We start from the raw sequence: 18,489 nt of genomic DNA, 5'->3' as shown, positions 1-18,489 counted from the left end.
ACATGGAGTTAGGCATCCTTGAATCCTACATGCAAATGTAATGCACATAACATATAATTAGGTCATATCAACTTTAGTGGGGAAATATGATAACTTTTTATACTCCTGCTGTAAATGATAACCCAATCATCCTGATCAAGAGGACACCTAATGAAGAATGACTGAGTCTTTGCTAATCACCTCAGATAAGTCTCCGTTTCTCGCATGAATTTTGGCCATGCTTTCCAGCCAGGTCCTCCGTAGCTCGGGGGTGCTTGCGTAGGAGTTTGCCAGGCTGTACTGGAGATCCACCAGCATCTCGGGATCCTTCTCATGCTCCTTCATCTGAGCCGTGGCCATTAAAACAGTCCTTATACGTTTAGTCAGATCTTTCACCTCTGCTGGGAAATTGCTGTTCTTTGGAAAACAGAGAGCCTGGGTCATTATCTGTTTAGAACTCACAAATTAACTCACTTCAAGTTATGTTTTTAGCTATGGCTTGGCATCAAAGTCTAGTGCATTCTAAATATTGTTCACAAATATGTATATTCTTTATGGACAAATTCTATGTATTGTGATTGTGGCTGTACACATTTGAAGATGAATTGTAGTCGATTCCATTTTGTCTCCTAGCCTATGTTCTTCTAGTAATAGCATCCCGACATCCTCTAGCATCCTCTCTGGCTCTAGTTCACATGATTTGAATGGGTCTACTTCATTCCCAGGCACCAGGGGTGACACATGATATGGGCCTGGCCAATCAATCATATTCTTTTATACTCCAGGTCACAGTGATTGGCTTAGGGATGGGCATATGAAACAAGGTTGGATCAAAGAGACTCAGTCCTGGGACTTTAATTAGCACTATAGAACAAGGTGCTTTTCCCACCCATAGAATACTACCACTGTCCTCAGAATTTCTGAGAGAGTAAGCTCATGGGGAGAGCCTACCTGTAAACGAAGTAAAGGAAGAAGAAAACTGAACTGAGAGACAAAGAGAGAGGTAAAAATAGAGGCAGTAGTGGAAGGGGATCTGAAAACATTATTTTAATCCCTGGGTTCAGCCATGCCTGACACCAGTCTCTATCCCTGAACTTTTCAATATTATAACTGAAGGACAAGTCTCCAGAAAGGTTTTTTTTTTTTTAATTATTTATTTTATTTATTTATTCTTGGCTGCGTTGGGTCTTCGTTGCTGTGTGCGGGCTTTCTCTGGTTGCAGTGAGCGGGGGCTGCTCTTCGTTGCGGTGCACGGACTTCTCATTGCGTGGCTTCTCTTGTTGCAGAGCATGGGCTCTAGATGCATGCACTTCCGTAGTTGTGGCTCATGGGCTCTAGAGTGGATGCTCAGTAGTTGTGGCGCACGGGCTTAGCTGCTCCGCGGCATGTGGGATCTTCCTGGACCAGGGCTCAAACCCGTGTCCCCTGCACTGGCAGGCGGATTCCCAACCACTGTGCCACCAGGGAAGCCCCTCCAGAAAGTTTTAAAAGAGATAAAATGAATTTGACCAAGAATGGGATTATGAGAGAAACACTGTATTTCTCGGTATCTGATATTTGTGGTTAGTTTTCTTGTTAAGTATCATTCAACCCCATATCTTGGAAATTCCACTTAACTGAGTATGTGCTGAAAGTGTAAGAGCTGATTATCCATTCAAGCAAGCGGACTCAATATACGTACTCAAAGGGTAAATAAACAAAATACAGAATTTGTATTTTTTATGATTTTGGTATCTCGCGAAAAGAATCCAGTTTAGTTCATTCCCAATTCTTTAAAAAAGTCTACAAAGCATTTCTTACTTTCATTTGCTTGTCTCCATTAGCAAAATTATTGGTAATTGCAAGGGAATGTTGAAACCGAGAGCCTCCAATCCCAGCATCAGCTATTAACTGGCTTACGGCCTTGATAAGCTGAAAGAGAAAAGGAAAACGGAACCTCAAAAGCAAGTAACTCCGAAATACTAGTTGTAAAGAAATCCACTGAGTTGGATGAATGTATCATTAATTTCTCCCTGTAGGCCCAATGAATGTGCTCAGAATCTGGTGGGATTTGGCATCCTAGAAACAATCATGGTCCCTGAGTTGTGTACTCTATGATTCTATTCCCTGGCAGAAGAAAGGAAAAGTACAGGTGGAGTTATGGGTTTTGCTGATTTCTGCCCAGCTGCACTCTTTCTATGAGTCGGAACTCAGTGTGATGGGCATCTTTAAGGAGGAATCTGATGGAAGAGTTGGGAACTGGTTGCCCTGGAAACAGCAGACTTTTATCAATGCTGAAACAAATGAGTGGTTTTAACAACAACATTAATGGAAATCGGCAGTACTTACTTGTAAGTGGGACCGGACAATTGACTTTTGCTTGTTAAATTCAAAATTCTTCCTCATAAAAAAGTATAGAAGTGCTGACGCTTCCGTCTGAGTTGACCGTGACCTGTGGTTGCAGCATTTTAGGACTTCATAGCAGAATGATCCACACAGGTCGGCAGGCCCTTGGAAGAACGCTGAAGGAAACTGCGGAAACAGAAGTGCTGGTGAAGTGAGCAGATTCCTTCATTTTGCTCTGTTCATTCTCAAATTTTAAAATCCCTTAGAATAAAATCTTTCTTTCTTTTTTTCTTAACCTAGACTTTTTCTCCCATTTGCAGGTGGAAGAGGATATAATCTTATTTACTGAAGTCTATGTTAGTATTTTTTTTTTCCTAGAAATAATCATTCTCCACGTTGTAAGTATCCCTTGCATCAGTAACGGATGACTACCCAAAGCAATGGAATGAGAGCTCTGAAAAAGTTTCTATTCACCCAACACTGTAAAACCACCAGGGTCCTCAAAGGTGGACTCTCCTGTATCTAATGCAGAACCTTTGACTTGGCAGGAACGGACATCACAGTTGATGGTGTATATTTTACCTAACTCTCTGCCACAAACACTGAGAACCCAAAGAATTGATGGCCAGGTGCTAATTTTACTCCCTTTTGATATCCAGCAGATAGGCTGCCAAGGTTGTGAACTTATTTTGAGACCATGAATCAAATAGTTTAATAAAACCAAATAAATCGTCTAATAAAACCAAATAAATCAAATAGAAGAAAACAAACTTTCTTCCCTCGATACTGAGAGATGTAAGGATTGATATGTGTGTATTGTCAGCAATAAACACTTCACTGAGCTTTTCTTGGAACCTGGAGGACCCTTACCTTGCATACAAATAGCCTCAAAGAGGCAAATACGTGCTTCAGTGCTGTGGCTGATTGGTTGACTTGAAAAAAGAGCATGTAGGTATCAAAGACCCTTTTCATCATTGAATTTTGACATTCAGATTGTTGGAGTTGTCTCTGGAAATTTAACACAGCAGTTATTTAGGATGAGTGAAAGGACACCTGTATTCTTTCAAAAAATATCTACTCTGGTCCTACTATGCGATAGGCACAATTCTGGGTGTGGAAATAAAGTGCTGAATAAGCTCTATGTTCCCAATGAAACTTACATATAGCAGTGATTGATAATATATAGAATAATATATGATGGAAAGTAATTGCTTTGGGGGATAAGATTACTTTATATAGGGTGGTTAAGACCTCCCTAATGGATGAATTGACATGTGAGCTGAAAACGTCAGCCATGGGCAGATCTGGGAGGATTGTCCAAGGAACTTGAACTTGGTACCAGGGACTTGAGATGGAATGGAGCTTATGAGTTCAAGCAGAGAAAAAAGAGAAAAAAGAAAAAAAGAGAAAAAAGAGCAGAGTAGCCTAAGCGTGGTTAGTGGGGCAGGGTCGGGAGAGAGGTAGCAGATGTGGTCACAGACAGGTGGGTCCTCAAAGGCACTGATAGAGCCTGTAAGAGGTATGAGATTTGATTGACATTTCCATCGAGCAATAAAGGATTAAAATGTGGATTTTGTTTTTTCGACTGCCATGCTGACATTTTACTTGAAAATAAGACTTCCTTGCTATAATCATTCTGTTTGGTGCAGACTATTCAACCGACCCAACTTTCTCTAATTTAACCCTTAACATTTGAAAGCTCATTAGGTTGAGCTAATGTTTTTAATAACTTCATTGAGGTATAACTGACATAATTTCTATAGTTCATATTTTATAAAAGTTTATATTTTATATTCTATTGTATGGATATGTTTCAATACTACTATTTTAAAAAATCCATGCACCTGTTGATGTACTTTTGGGTTGTTTCCAGTGTTTAATTATTAAAAAAACAAAGCTATGAATATTGATGTACAAAGCTTTGTGTGAACAAATGCTTTTATTTTTCCTGGGTAAATTCCTAGTATTGGAATGGCTGGTCACATGAGAGATTATGTTGAACCTTCATTCCAGCATATGTTTTTTCAAGGTGTTTGTATCATTTTGTATTCCCACCATCAGTGAATGAGAGTTCCAGTTTCTCCATATACTTGCCAAAACTTGGTATGGTCAGTCTTTTTAAACTGCAGCCATTCTAATGGTAGGTGGTGGAATCACTTCACCAAAGATATAGAGATGGTAAGTAAGCACACAAAAAGATGCTCAACATTATCACTCTGTTTTCTCTAGCTGTTGTATCTGTTTATCTGTTGTATCTAGCTGTGCTTTGTCTCTCCCTTTGATACTGAAAAAGTAGAGTTACATTCTCTCTCAGCCCAACTTGCCTGACAGTAAAGCAAGAGAAACAAGGAAGAAAGATTGTCTGTTACTGGACAATAAGGAAATATGTCTGTGTGTATATCAATTGAGCATTTGCCAACTTCTGATAAATTCTGAATCTCTTCTTCAACATGCTTTCCACTCACACTTAGGTTGATTTATGTAAGGTTAATACATTTCATTAAATGTCATAAAAACCTTAAAAACATATTCTTGAATTAGCATGACTTTTCCAACTTTCGTTTTATCATATTACAGAAGAAGTTACAGTCACACTCACGTGGTGGACCTGAGTGAAGAGGGCTAGCAGGTCTAGAATAGTCAGGCAAACCTCTGTAGCAATATTGGCCTCTGTGTCCACGTGGTGCACGATGTCTATTTCATTGGAGTTGCCTACAAAATAAAGTAGAAAATGCATAAATGTCTGAGACAAATCTTTGTACCCTATAAAGAACTTTTTTCTATTACAACATAGTCAATGTTTACTGGTGTTTTGATGAGTAATTTTATTAAATCAAAGTGCTTTCATTTGTTCAATCTCTTTATCAGCTGAAGCAAAAACAGAGACAGAGTTTTTAGTGGGTGCTATAGACTGAATGTTTGTGTCCCCACAAATTCATATGTCAAAGCCCTTATTCACAATATGGCGGAGTCTTTGAGAGGTAATTAGGTTATGAGAATGGAGCCCTCATGAATGGGATTAGTGCCCTTATAAAAAGAGACACCAGAGAGATCATCTCTCTCTCTCTCTGTCACGTGAGGACACAGCAAGAAGTTGGCCATCTGCAAACGTGGTTCTTACCAGACATCAAATCTGCTGGTGTCTTGATCTTGGATCTCTCATCCTCTAAAACTATGAGAAATAAATGTTTGTTGTTTAAGCTACATAGTCTGTGGTATTGTGTTGTAGCAGCTCGAACTGATTAAGACTGTGTGGGTGCCCTTTTAATTTGTCAGCTATAGAGTTTCCAAAGGACCAGAGTAGTCTGTTCTCCATTATTTCTCACTACTTTTCCATTGATTCAGCTATTGGTAGAGTCATATTTCCTCCATAATCAGTCTGGGTCAAGTTTTATGATCCCAGATTAATAGACCAAACGAAGAGTCTAGTGGATGATCTGCATTAATGGCCTCGTCAGAAAAGGATTAAATGTGTTTATAGGTTAAGGCAAATACCTTCAAACAGCTAACTGTGGTCACCTGTCCATAATCAAGAACACTTACATGATACAAAAACACTGGATCCCTTTTTCTCCTCTTTCACACCTGGAATGTGTGCAACACTGGATTCGAGATGGCACACTTGCTGCTTCTAGGACATGGACAACTTTCTCCTCTTCCCAAAGAGTGGACAATAATCCGGTTGAGAGAGGCCACCCTAACCCCTCACAATGCCAAGTCACCTGGTTCCAGAGGAGCTACAGTGAGCATACTATATTGAGAGTTTTACTTTTCCCCTTTCTCCTCATAAGGACACTACTTTTTTTAAGATGCTTCCAGCTGATTCTCTCCTCCCAGAAATGTTCCTCAGGCTACAGCAAGCCTGAAAACCAGTGGTCTCAGGGGCACAGCAACATTCCTTACATTTCTGAAACATAATGCATTTTATGTCCTGCACACATCTAGAGAAAAATGATAACCATCTTGTTGCTATTATTTCTGGTATACTTACTGGTCATGGTATTGTCTAACATCTGTAGGAGTTTAGGGTTAGAAAGTGCATTTTTGCCTCGAATTATCGGTAAAGTTTGTGATCTGTGCTGTTTCTGTCCTTCATGACTGGAAGTGGTGTGCATCCTGAAAATGAAATGACAAAAATGCTTAAAGTCATAGGGATATGATAACCAAATTTTCATTCAAATTCTCTTGATTGAGTCAAATGTTGAAAAAATTTCTGAATAGAGACTTTTTATTAAAAATATTAATTATAGGTGACATGATGAGAGGAACTTTTAAAAGTACGTTTGGACAAATTTTATTTAAGCCAAAAAAGGGTTCAGAATGATAACAGATACTAAAGGATACCAGACAAATAATAGATGCTGAATTACATTCTGCACAAACATATTCATTATTATTTAATGAAATCATGGGATTCCATGCATGTTCAGGTGGTCATTGGTTGATCAGAAAGGCATAGTGGTAGACATTAAAAAAGTACAATATTATATAGCTCAATTGTATCAATTATTTTTAGGAGGTAAAATGTAAAAAAGTAAAATCTAGTCTAAAACAACCCTTTGTCTCCTACTTCTTTGCATTTGGAAATTCTTACAGGATTTGTCTTTGCATTGGTGTCAGGCCCACAGCAGGGCTGACATATGATCCTTGTGGGGGAGAGAGCTGAGGTCGCTTCTGGGCTGCTGCTTTCCCAGAGCAGGGACAATGGCCAGGGCTCTTATTCAATACCCCTTGGCACTTCTAACTGGGGGAATGAGGAAGTAGGAATATTTCCTGTTCCCGACTTTCATTTAAGCTATCTGATGGCCAAGGTCATAGAAAATTTCTTTGAGGAAAGCAGGCAATAGGAGATACTGAAGAGTCAAGACTGAAAAAGAAACAACTTTTTCTCTTTGTCTTACTTCTCAAGGCTTATCCGATTCTGGCTAAATCAAATGCTCTGGATGGATTGGGACCCTAGAGATCTAACTTTGGCTTTCAGTAGGCAGGAGAGTCTGGGTCATTTCTGTAGCTACAAGGAATAATGGGTTTGGGGCTGTATGGTTTGGGGCTGTATGGCTTGGACCTTTGGGACTGGATTATTTCCAGGTTTTGAGTCTCCTTCAGTCTGTAACTCCTGGAGGAAAAGCCATGGCTTCTGGGAGGGGAGTCGTGGGAATGACCAGGACCTGTCCAGATGGTTTAGGGAGGGGCCTAAAGTCTAACCCACCAGACGTCTCCAAAACTGCAGTGACCTCAGGTGGGCTACGACTGTCATTAAAGTAATTGTTTATAGTCCTTTACTCAACTGCCATTTATTTTCTCATAAGGGGGCCATTTCAAGGGGTCCCCATGGATAAACAGGCAAAATTTATTTTATCGTTTATTAGCTATATACTACATTCATATTTCTTTCTAAAGCTCTTTCTAAAATATAGCCATTTTCATATTATACATTATTATGATACTCCTGGGGAGAATAAATCAAACTGGAGAAAATTTTAGCAAAGAATTCTGATTTACTAGACCCAGAGGAACTTTAAGGCAGGATTTTAGGGCAAATGTTTCCTGTAGGGTAGGTTAATGAAGGGTGACCCTAGGCTTTGTATACTATTCTAATGACTAAAAAATCTAAAATGAGCTTATGGGGCCAGCTATGCTTCCTATTGCCTATGACCCTTTAAAAAACACATTAAGCTCTAAGAATACTGATAAATTATTACACTTACTAAGAGGAAAGGCGAGATATGACCTCACATTTTACTTTGTCACTAGATTAGCAAACATTATAATAGGCATTTATTGGAATTATGTCTTTTCAGGTTCAATTAAATTAAGATACTCATTGACCCTATACAAGGCATTGTACGCTAGGTGCACATAAATAAGGCAAATCCTTGCTTCTAGGTTTTCACAAGCTAGTGGGGCAGATAGGGATGTACCGACAAAGTTTCTTCAGAGAAACATACAGAGTTACTTGAGATCTGTTTTTGGTTTGAGATATATATATACACAGACACACACGCACACACACATGCACATGTGTGTGCATCCACAGCCCATATATATACACGTATGTACACACACACGCACGTGTGTGCACCCACAGCCTATATATACACGTATGTACACACGCACATGTGTGTGCATATGTGTGTATCCACAGCCTATATATACACGTATGTACACACACATGCATGTGTGTGTGCACATGTGTGTATCCACAGCCTATATATGTATATATATATACACACACGTATGTACACACACACACACACACACACTCACAGTATAATTTTAAATATCAAGCAAATGTGACAGTACCATTGCGGCAAGAGGCCGGAAGTCTGGCAGGATGGATTAGATCCTTTGAGAGTTCCATTGTTTTGGGTGGACTGTACGAATTTAAACGCAGCAGCAATTTTTCTGCAAGGAAAACTGAAGTTTTAATACGAGCTCAGTGTTTGTAATTGATATATGAATTAAAAAAAGGCAACTGACAAAGCGATTACTGAACAATGAAATACTCCACATGCTATGAAAAATAAAATCACATTTTCCTCTGGAAATGGGAAATTGCGGGTTTAGGGAAGATGCCAGGGGCACTGCTGTCACTCATGAGAAAAGGATGACAGCACAGTTTTCTAGATTAATTGCTTTTTTTAGTTTATTGGAAGTATTTTCTTAAATAGGTATCTTTCAAGTTATATTCATATAAAGATGGATAAATTAGTTGAGAAGTTACATGAAACGTGGTTTCCTTTCAGAAATGTGTTTTGTGCTTTTTCCCTGGACAGCTTTAACTGTTCCTAGATCTACTACGGCTATAGGGTAATCATCAAACTTCTATGACTAATGTGAGGTCAACCTTAAAATCCTTATTTGCATTTTAAGATTTCTAACATAAATCTCTAAGTCTAACCTGATCCATTAATAATGTCATAAGTTTTTTCAAAATATCAGACTAACCTTTTGGAATTTAAAATTATTACCTTATTATGTTACGTTTTCCTAGGTATCTGAAATTTTGAAGACAAACACTAGAAAGGAAAAAGATGTCACATTCTAATTATTCACGCCTTTTTATTTATACAAAGTGTTAATCCAAGTATATTAAAAGAAAAATATTGTTTTCTTTAAATAGTTTATGCATTATTACTGATAGATCATTCACCATATGGTACCTAGAATGAAAAATGGTATACTAAAGTATTTTGAAGGTTCTAGAAAAAAGTGTTATGTAATCAACTCTAAAACTTACTCCAAGATGCTGAAGAAGTCGGACACCTCTGGACTGGGCGCTCTTTGCCAGTAGGCAATCAGAGTCTCTGAAAGGAAACACCGAGTAGCATGAGACTCTTTGAAATTCAAAGTTTTTTTCTTTTTTTTAAATTTAAAGAACTCTCTTTACCCTCTGAAATTGTTTTCATAATGTGAAGAAAGCACATAAGAAGACTCCTGGTTTCTGCTTGATCTAACTTGTCAAACCGAAGAGTTGAGCCTATCAAAGACAAGGGTCTTGGGATCTAGGAATGAAGAACCAATTAGGATTGAGTAAGAACAGGAGATTGCTGACTGGTAATATGCTCGGTAAGTTTGGGAGGGAAGCTGCACCTTTTCACAGTTGTCAGTCTTCTCACTGCTCTTCTCACTGGTACTTGGGTTGGAGTCAAGACTTGCTAACGAACCTCTGGAATCAGCATGGTTTACTGTAGAAATAGCTATTGATGAAAATGCTGTAAACACAAGCCACAGCACACAGACGGTAATGAGATGCGTGGGCACACAACACAAAAAGCTAAAATGATGAACCAAAAAGATGCCGATCATTCAGGTGGTAGCAGTATTGTGAAAAGCTGACATAATAGAGTCTGGGATTGGCATGAAAGATATGCAACTTTAAAAATATTAATATAACAGCCATGCCAGCATTAAGGATTTAGGAAAACGTAGACCATTTTAACTGGAAATAAATCTTTTTCCTTTGATGTCTTAAAAAGCTTTTTAAAGAAAGTTTCTGTTTTAAAATGCATAATAAAAGTTCCTAATGATGCTTTGGGGGAAGAAGCTTTCAATTTTTGACAGTTTATAAGAAATTAAGATGACATTTCCAAAATAGTTTTTAAAAATAATCTTTGAAGTTGAAGGGCTATTATACTTTAAAAGGCCGTATGCAATGAAAACTTCAAGATTGCCTCCAGAATGAAACAATTTGATAACATCGGAGAAGACTGCTCCTCGATCCAAGTAAAAATGAACACTAAGTAGAAGAGGAAGTTGCTGGACGGCATGCAAAGAAATATGTAACAAGACTCTTCCACTACATAAATGCAGTATACTTTGTCACATAGGTTAGGTGTAATGAATTATGGAGTGGGTAAAAAGCACAGTGATATACAACGTAAACACGGATGAGAGTTAAACACAACTGTCTGGAAGGTTTGAAGTACCTGCTATGGAATTTAAAACATCTTTAGAAAACGACGTGTCCGCAGAGTTTGCATATTTCATAGCTGACTGGGTGTGGACTCCTCCATTGGTGCTGAGGTCATCTCTAGACCCCTGTATTCAAAGCGCAGAAGAAATTACTGGGAATCATCGTATTTCAGCATTGCAAACCCACATATGCCTTCTTCGTTACACTTTCCATTAGGTGATACGCGATTTGATCTTTTATATTTCAGCAAAATCTTCTGCCAAACTAGGCAATGAAAATTAATATAGTTAAACCATACTCTTAGTCACAGTTTAATTTCTTACGTGATTTAAAAATGTTTTAACAATGTAGTAGAAACTATCTTTTAGATATAGACTAAATGGCTGGAATGGTTATTGATAAATTCACTGATTTGAAAAATTTTAATTGAGGTATAGTTGATGTACAATATTATATGTTACAGGTGTACAATATAGGGATTCACAATTTGTAAAGGTTATACTCTATTTACAGTTATTATAAAATATTGGCTATATTCACTATGTTGTATAATATATTCTTATAGTTTATTTTACACATAATAGTTTGTACCTCTTAATCCCCTACCCCTCACCCCCCTTCCCTCTCCCCACTGGTAGTCACTAGTTTGTTCTATATATATGTGAGTCTGCTTCTTTTTTTTGTCATATTCACTAGTTTGTTGTATGTTTTAGATTCTACCTATAAGCGATATCATAAATTCATATATATCATTATTATCATGGATTATTTTATGTATATTACTATTATTTAAAACTAGATTTTAGGTACTTATTATAGGCCAGTATCTACGATGAATGTTCTCTATTCCACAATTTAATCCTCCTAAGAACCTTGTGATACAGGTATTCTCTTCCATTTCATAAATGAGGAAACAGAGGCTTAAAGAAGTTGGATAACTTATCTAAGGTCACATAGATAGTAACTGATACTATTGGGATTTGAACAAGGTCTAAAAAAAAAATACCAAAGACATAGCTCCTAACTTCTAGATGGTAACATCTTGCCTAGTACTGGATTCAGCAGTACGTCAACTCATCTGGGAGTTGAACACAGTCAAAGGATCTCAAGAGGGTTGTTGTGAAGTCACTAGGCTGGCTCAGTGGAGGAGGGGTGACAAAACAGGCCACTCCTGGGCTGTGACTACAAATAAGGCACGTGGCTCTACTGACACCAGATGGGCCTAAACCTGATGCAGAAAGCTGGTGGGGAAAGGTGTACACTGAGGATGGGGCCATGAATGCAACAGAGGAACCTGGTACAAACTGGAGAGAACTGGAAGGTGATGCAGAGAACAGAGGACAATGAAAACAAAATGCTGAAAAGATGGACAAGTGGAAGGCGTCAGTGACCAATCTGGAACAAATGACACAATGTAAACGTCTCAAAACACCTAGCAAGAAGTGCTGTTTAATCCTTAGTTTGGTCACAGTTAGGGGAAAATAGTTATCTATGGCAAAAATATAAAAAAGGCAAATTCTTTATTAAGATAGACACTTGGAATATTCTGCAGACTTACCTGATTCGATGTATTGATGGTAAAAGGATACAGGTCCTTCAGGTAAATCCTTGGCATATTGTCCAGAAGCATGCCATAGAGGGGCATGTATAAACTTGCTATCTGGGCCTGCTTCTCCTAGGTGAAAAAGTAGTCAAAAGAAATGATTCACGTAAAAATCAATAGACTTGTAGGTTTGATATGCATTTAATGCAGTGAACCATTAAATGGTGTTTAGGGAAGGGAGAGAGGAAGACCACTTACTGGTTCTCTGTATCGATCATCAAATGAATGCTTAGCCATTAGATTTTTTAGGACAGCTAAAGCCAAGTGCCTGATATCTTGGTCTTCTTGCAGAGCAAAGCCAACTTCTCGGAGCAGAATTCCGATTAAGAAGTGTTTGCGGCAAAACTCATTTGTGACTGAATATTCAGGCATATCTTTGTGAGGAAGGTAAAGAGATCATGTTATTGAAAATCAACTGATCACTTGATAATCAAGAGAGATTTAGCAAACAACTATCAACCCCTCTCACTACTAGGAGGGATTCAGTAATACAGAGATGAAAAATGTGAAGAGGTGCATTCAGCAAGTATTCTGTTTATACTAATCCAAATAGTACTCGGTGTCAAATGTCAAATTCCATAAAAGTGGCATGTCTACAATAGTACCGGAGTTGAAAGGAGAAAAGCTTATATTCTGCCTGGAGGAATCAGGAGATGTGACCGGAGGGAATATGTTGAGATGGACCTTGAGGTTGCTCAAGGTTGAAGATGCAAAGAGTCCGGGGGGCGGGGGGGGGCAGTTGGAGGCAGTGGGTGGAGGAGAGGAGGTTGGGAGAAGCGAGAGGGTTTCAGTGGCACAGACTTCTGAAAGCACAGTTATGTGGGGAGCACAGGTATGGAGGAGACCAGTAAGCACAGCAGCCAAAAGAGGAGTGGAGAGAATTAAGACTTAAGAGATACACTGGGACTGGATGATGGACAAAATCAAGTACAAATTCCTAAGCTGGTGTCTAGGTCCCTGAACCATTTGCACGTAATTCTATAGGAAATGTTAAGTGACTGACAGCTTTGAGATCAGTGGCCCAATCGGACCTATGCTTTATTGAGCCATTAATATGATAGGCTATAAATGGGAATTAGACTGTAGGGAGATGTGGGGTGAGGGCTACCATCCAGGAGGCTGGAGGAACAGGGAAGTGGGGATGGTGAGAAGGCCTCTGGACCTGGGGTAGCAAGACCCAAGTAGTAGCAGTAAAATCACCAGGACACGTGAGCTGCAGGACGTAAAAGAGCAAAGAGAGAGGAAAACCAAAGGGGGCTGCACCCTTTTGAGTCTGAACTATAGAGAAAAGAGTGTTAAAATCTCAAGTAATAGTGCATTTACTGAGAATGGGCCAATGTGCTTCCTAAACGTATAGCAGGACTAGCGTCCAACCTATAGAACAGGTATTGTGTGCCAGCCCTCGGCTAAGCGCTTCGCAAGCGTTATCTCCGTTACTCCTCATAGCTACCCGTTAGGAAGAATGAACTATTAGAATACTCCAGGTCATAACTGACCAGGAGCAAAGCAAACACACTGATTTTTTAAAAATACTGCCGGGGGCAAAAGTACGGGGAATGTGGAAGTTCAGGAAGCTAAGATCAAAGGGCTTAGTTTAAATAAATCTTTCCATGAACTACTGAGTAATAGTGAGGGGCCAGAAAGAGAACCAAGCTTTCCGATTCCCAATCTATGGCTAGAAAAAAAATTGCCAGGACTATTTGAAGTTATAAACTGGTCTGGGGTAAAAATAAACTTATATGATTCTAAGAATCTCAAATCCTGAGAGAATGGTTTGAACTGGGGTGTGGTTTACTGATAGAAATATCATATAGTTTCATTGAGCAAGCGTGTTATTACATGCGATTGGGAATTTTATTTATGAGGCACTCTAAGGAAATTTCAGATGCTTTGGGAAATTAAAACAATTCCAACTTCCCCAAGTTGGGGAAGCATTTAATTATCTGTGACAAGAGAAAAGCTCAATCAACTTTTTGACTCTTTTGATTAGATGATATTAAACATATGGCTATTTATTAGCATCTGGAATTTCCAGTTGGAAATCTGAAGTATCTATACTCATCATTATCAAATTATGATGTGGTTATTGATGCTGAGACAGTGTAATATAAAATATCATTATTTACCTGATGCATGTAACTCTTGTATTGATTCTGAAGGTGTCAAAGGATCTGGAGTTATTAAAAATAAACAAAAAATTCAGATATATACATACTCAGATACACACTGTATTCATTAACTATGTGTAATTTATACTGAAAAATTAAAATACACTGTCCTAAAATATGAGTGAGTCCCTTCAGTAAAGCTTTGTTTTTCAAGACAAGTACCTTAGGTTGTTTACTTCTTTCCTTAAAAATGAATGCCATAAACAGAATGATTTTAATTCTTAGCCTTCTTCTTGGACACCTTTTTGTTCTATCAGAAATCTGCTTGCTACAAAACATATTTTTATGTTCACTGTTGATAATATCATATCTACACAGAGACTGTCAGGCCTTTTTCCGAGCTACTGATAAGTAGTAAACAACCAGAATCCAAATGACAAAAACAGGTTTGATCCTCTTGAGTGTCGTAACCAGCCTGCCTAATGCAGTAATATCTTGGCACTAGTTCATAAACATAAAACAAAACAAAAAGCAAAAAATGTTACAGTCCAAAATAACTTTTCCACCCTTTATTCTATGAAGGCATTTAGATAAATGTATTTCATAAATTGGAAAAAGAATGGAATAATGTATACAGCTTGTATTTAAGATTGACATGACAAAACTTTTATAGGCTTGATAATGTACGTTACTTTCTCTTTCCTTCCAAAATATTGGTGTGAGCTATAATACATATGAAGAGGCTCTTTACCATCTTAGTTTCTGCTTTCCACGAATATCAAAACTGTGTCTTGTAATTTACTCATGCTTAGAAGTATTTAACTAATCAATTTATTTATTTTATTGAGGTATAATTGACATATAACATTATATTCGTTTCTAGTGCACCACATGATTTGATATATGTACACCTTACAAAGTAGAAGTAAAGTATTTTAAGGTCCTAAATCATTTAAGTATTTTCTATGTAGCTTGATGTTTGATTAGTTTCTGATGTCTAGATGGGTGATGCTTATTTTCTACCATGATCATGCTGATATGTGTGTGTATATGCATATTTTAACAAAAGTAAGAAATGAAAATATTGTCTATAGACCATTTATACTATAGTAAGTATAGTAAACAATATGTGAGGCCCCATTTTTACCTGTGCGCCCATCTCTGCCTCTTTCTGACCCAGAGTTATTGAGTATTTACAATGGTGCTCATTTGCCTGCCTTCTTTTCTCCCTTTCAAGGTAACAGTTTTCTTTGTATAAAACTCATTTTGAGGAATTGCATTTTCATGTACACACATTGATAATCTTAAATGAATTTATACTCATAAAGTATAACTTTTCCTCCCTGTAATTTTATGTCTCTCAAAATCAAAGGAAAGTTGTCTTTTGGAGCCAGTATGGTGAAAGACAGTATGGGTCTAGGTTAAAATTCTTTTTTTTTTTTTTTTTGCGGTACGCGGGTCTCTTACTGTTGTGGCCTCTCCCATTGCAGAGCACAGGCTCCGGATGCGCAGGCTCAGCGGCCATGGCTCACGGGCCCAGCCGCTCCGCGGCATGTGGGATCTTCCTGGACCAGGGCACGAACCCGTGTCCCCTGCATCGGCAGGCGGACTCTTAACCACTGCGCCACCAGGGAAGCGCAAGTTTAAAATTCTTTGATTTACAAGCATCAATTTTATGGTTTTCTTGGCCTTCTCATTAATGAAAAAGGAAACATAGACAAAAATTGAGAAATACAGAGCTGTATTCTTTACCACATGCCACCAACTTCTGCCTTTTAACCTGATTACCTGGGTCTAATCCCTCGTGACAACTTCAGACAAAACCAACATTGAAGAAACAGGAAAACAACAACAAACAAACAAAGGCAAAACAAACAAACAAATATATTTGTTCCCGTTGTAGGAACAGACAAAAATTCTGGGAATTATTACCTGGAATGTTTGCTGATCTTATGGGGAGACACAAAGGAATAAAGTGTTCATGCTGACATACTTCTTGGAGGAAATCAAATTTATACTGGCATAAGGTCTGAAAAAGAGGCAAAGAAACGACTATTATTCACACACTAAGAAAGTTAATGGAAAATCTGCACTTGAATCTTACATCTAAAAAGGAGGTGGAGTTACTTTTGTGTGACCACTGGGTCACTGTTAAATTTAAAGGATTTTGTCCCCTCTGAAGTGGTAAATGTAGTCAGGCCCCCTGTTTTTGGAGATTGGACAAGGCCTGTTCAGGAAATGATCCCATCTGCAACCTACATTGAGCTTCTATGAGATACAATCTTACTCAGACCTATTTTTTGCTTCTTTTGGCATGTATGTAACATGTTTATTCTGGGAAAAATAGGTCTTCACCACACGTACAGAGGTTTTCAACTACACTCAGCTCAAAGAACATATCACTCCAATCAACTCCTAAGATCCAGTGCTAAGGAAGACACTGGTGCAGATAATCTAAAATTAGAGTGAATCTCTCTCCATCTGCCATTTATTTATTTATTTATTTTTTTGCGGTACGCCGGCCTCTCACTGTGTGGCCTCTCCCGTTGCGGAGCACAGGCTCCGGACGCACAGGCTCAGCAGCCACGGCTCACGGGCCCAGCCGCTCCGTGGCACGTGGGATCTTCCCGGACCGGGGCACACACCCGCGTCCCCTGCATCGGCAGGTGGACTCCCAACCACTGCGCCACCAGGGAAGCCCCATCTGCCATTTATTTTTGGAGTACGTTATCTAAATCCACCTCTTCCCTGCCCTAGCAAACAGGTCTGTCATTTCAATAATGTTTTGAGTAGGACAGAGATAAACGAAGTGCAGACATGGTCTAAGACAACAACACAATCACATAAGTAGGAACTAATTGCATGTTCATAACCATTCTATTTTCATTGTCGTGCAAACTAAGTAATCAATTTTTAAGACTCAGATTGTGTTCACTGTATTCACTAATATCTGCTAACAAAATAAAATATATTCCATTTGCTCAGATATTTTAGAATCATATTTTATGGCAACTTTAGTCAATAATTTAAAATACTGCCATCTCAAACGAGGGTAGTATCTGACTTAATCCTTTGCGCATCCAAGTGAAACGAAGCATAATTAAATCACATGGTAGTCATTCTTCACTGAGTATGTTCTGTTTGGTTTTTGATAAAATATATAGTTTAAGTTCGCTGGAATTATACCTAAAATGATCTTCTGAAAATGTCATGCATAACTGGAGCACTAATGAAGGATATCCTTCCAAAAATATTTACAGAGAGAACTGGATCCTCAAAATCAAATGACATATTACCATGTAACTCTCCTAGCCTAAGGTAAATCTCCACTGCCAAAAAATAATGTTCAGGCTCCAAGAAGATCATTATTTATTTTTGGCTTTTCTATATTCGTTACTCTTTCCCAATACCTAGATAATTTCCCACTGGGGACTTATCTTCCTCCCAGTGGGTAAAGGTTAATGGGGAACTATTAATTCAGGTGCCCTGTCTTCCCTCCCTAAGAGGCAGGCATGTGACCCGAAGCAGGCTGGTCACATGCTTCCTCTCTGGAATGTAAATCTTAAGCCGAGTATTAAGAAGGAGAAAAGGGTCCCATTTGCTTATTTAGACAGCAGCAGACCCTGGCCACTGGTTCATCCTCTGTGATTACTCTTGTGCCTGGAAGTGCCTTGGTCACTGCTCTTTTCCAAGCTTAGTTCTCCAGCTCTTTCATCAATGCTGTTTACCCCAATATCCTTCCCCAAAATTCCCTTTTGCTCAAATTGGAGTAAGCTTCTGTTGCTGCGAGACAAAAACCTTAACTGATAAACTTTCACGGTCTGGTCCACTTCCAGTCTTATTTCCCTCTAGCATATGCCATACTCATACTCATAGCTCAGTGGTTCTCAAACTTGAGAATGCACAGGAATCACCTGAAAGTCTTGTTGCATTTCTGGGCTCCACCCGTGGTAGCTCTGTTCCGAGATTTCTGGGTTCCACCCGTGGTAGCTCTGTTCCGAGATCACTGGTCTAGGAACCACACTTTGAGAACCGCTGCTCTCTAGACAGTACCGTTC

At 38.7% G+C, this 18,489-nt stretch overlaps 1 protein-coding gene across 6 annotated transcripts in view; it reads right to left on the bottom strand.

Moving 5' to 3' along the window:
- DOCK10 (dedicator of cytokinesis 10) overlaps positions 1–18,489 on the bottom strand; it is a 287,062-nt gene that overhangs the window by 27,336 nt on the left and 241,237 nt on the right. For 5 of the 6 annotated variants that reach the window (XM_032637063.1, XM_032637066.1, XM_032637067.1 and 2 more), the window contains 16 exons: positions 16,364–16,460; positions 14,450–14,494; positions 12,522–12,697; positions 12,279–12,395; positions 10,734–10,845; positions 9,898–10,019; positions 9,695–9,809; positions 9,545–9,611; positions 9,276–9,323; positions 8,608–8,709; positions 6,296–6,420; positions 4,904–5,016; positions 3,175–3,312; positions 2,308–2,490; positions 1,780–1,890; positions 181–396 (listed from right to left, as the gene is read on the bottom strand). In XM_032637063.1, the coding sequence (XP_032492954.1) occupies positions 181–396; positions 1,780–1,890; positions 2,308–2,490; positions 3,175–3,312; positions 4,904–5,016; positions 6,296–6,420; positions 8,608–8,709; positions 9,276–9,323; positions 9,545–9,611; positions 9,695–9,809; positions 9,898–10,019; positions 10,734–10,845; positions 12,279–12,395; positions 12,522–12,697; positions 14,450–14,494; positions 16,364–16,460 (1,887 nt within the window). The remainder of the gene's footprint in view (positions 1–180; positions 397–1,779; positions 1,891–2,307; positions 2,491–3,174; positions 3,313–4,903; positions 5,017–6,295; positions 6,421–8,607; positions 8,710–9,275; positions 9,324–9,544; positions 9,612–9,694; positions 9,810–9,897; positions 10,020–10,733; positions 10,846–12,278; positions 12,396–12,521; positions 12,698–14,449; positions 14,495–16,363; positions 16,461–18,489) is intronic. The other variant, XM_032637065.1, reaches the window with a different exon arrangement.

Source organism: Phocoena sinus, chromosome 7 (genome assembly GCF_008692025.1).
Source record: "Phocoena sinus isolate mPhoSin1 chromosome 7, mPhoSin1.pri, whole genome shotgun sequence".
In the NCBI taxonomy this organism is placed as follows: Eukaryota; Metazoa; Chordata; class Mammalia; order Artiodactyla; family Phocoenidae; genus Phocoena; species Phocoena sinus.
Note: the sequence above shows the minus strand (reverse complement) of the source record. Positions and strands in the feature narration are given on the sequence as shown.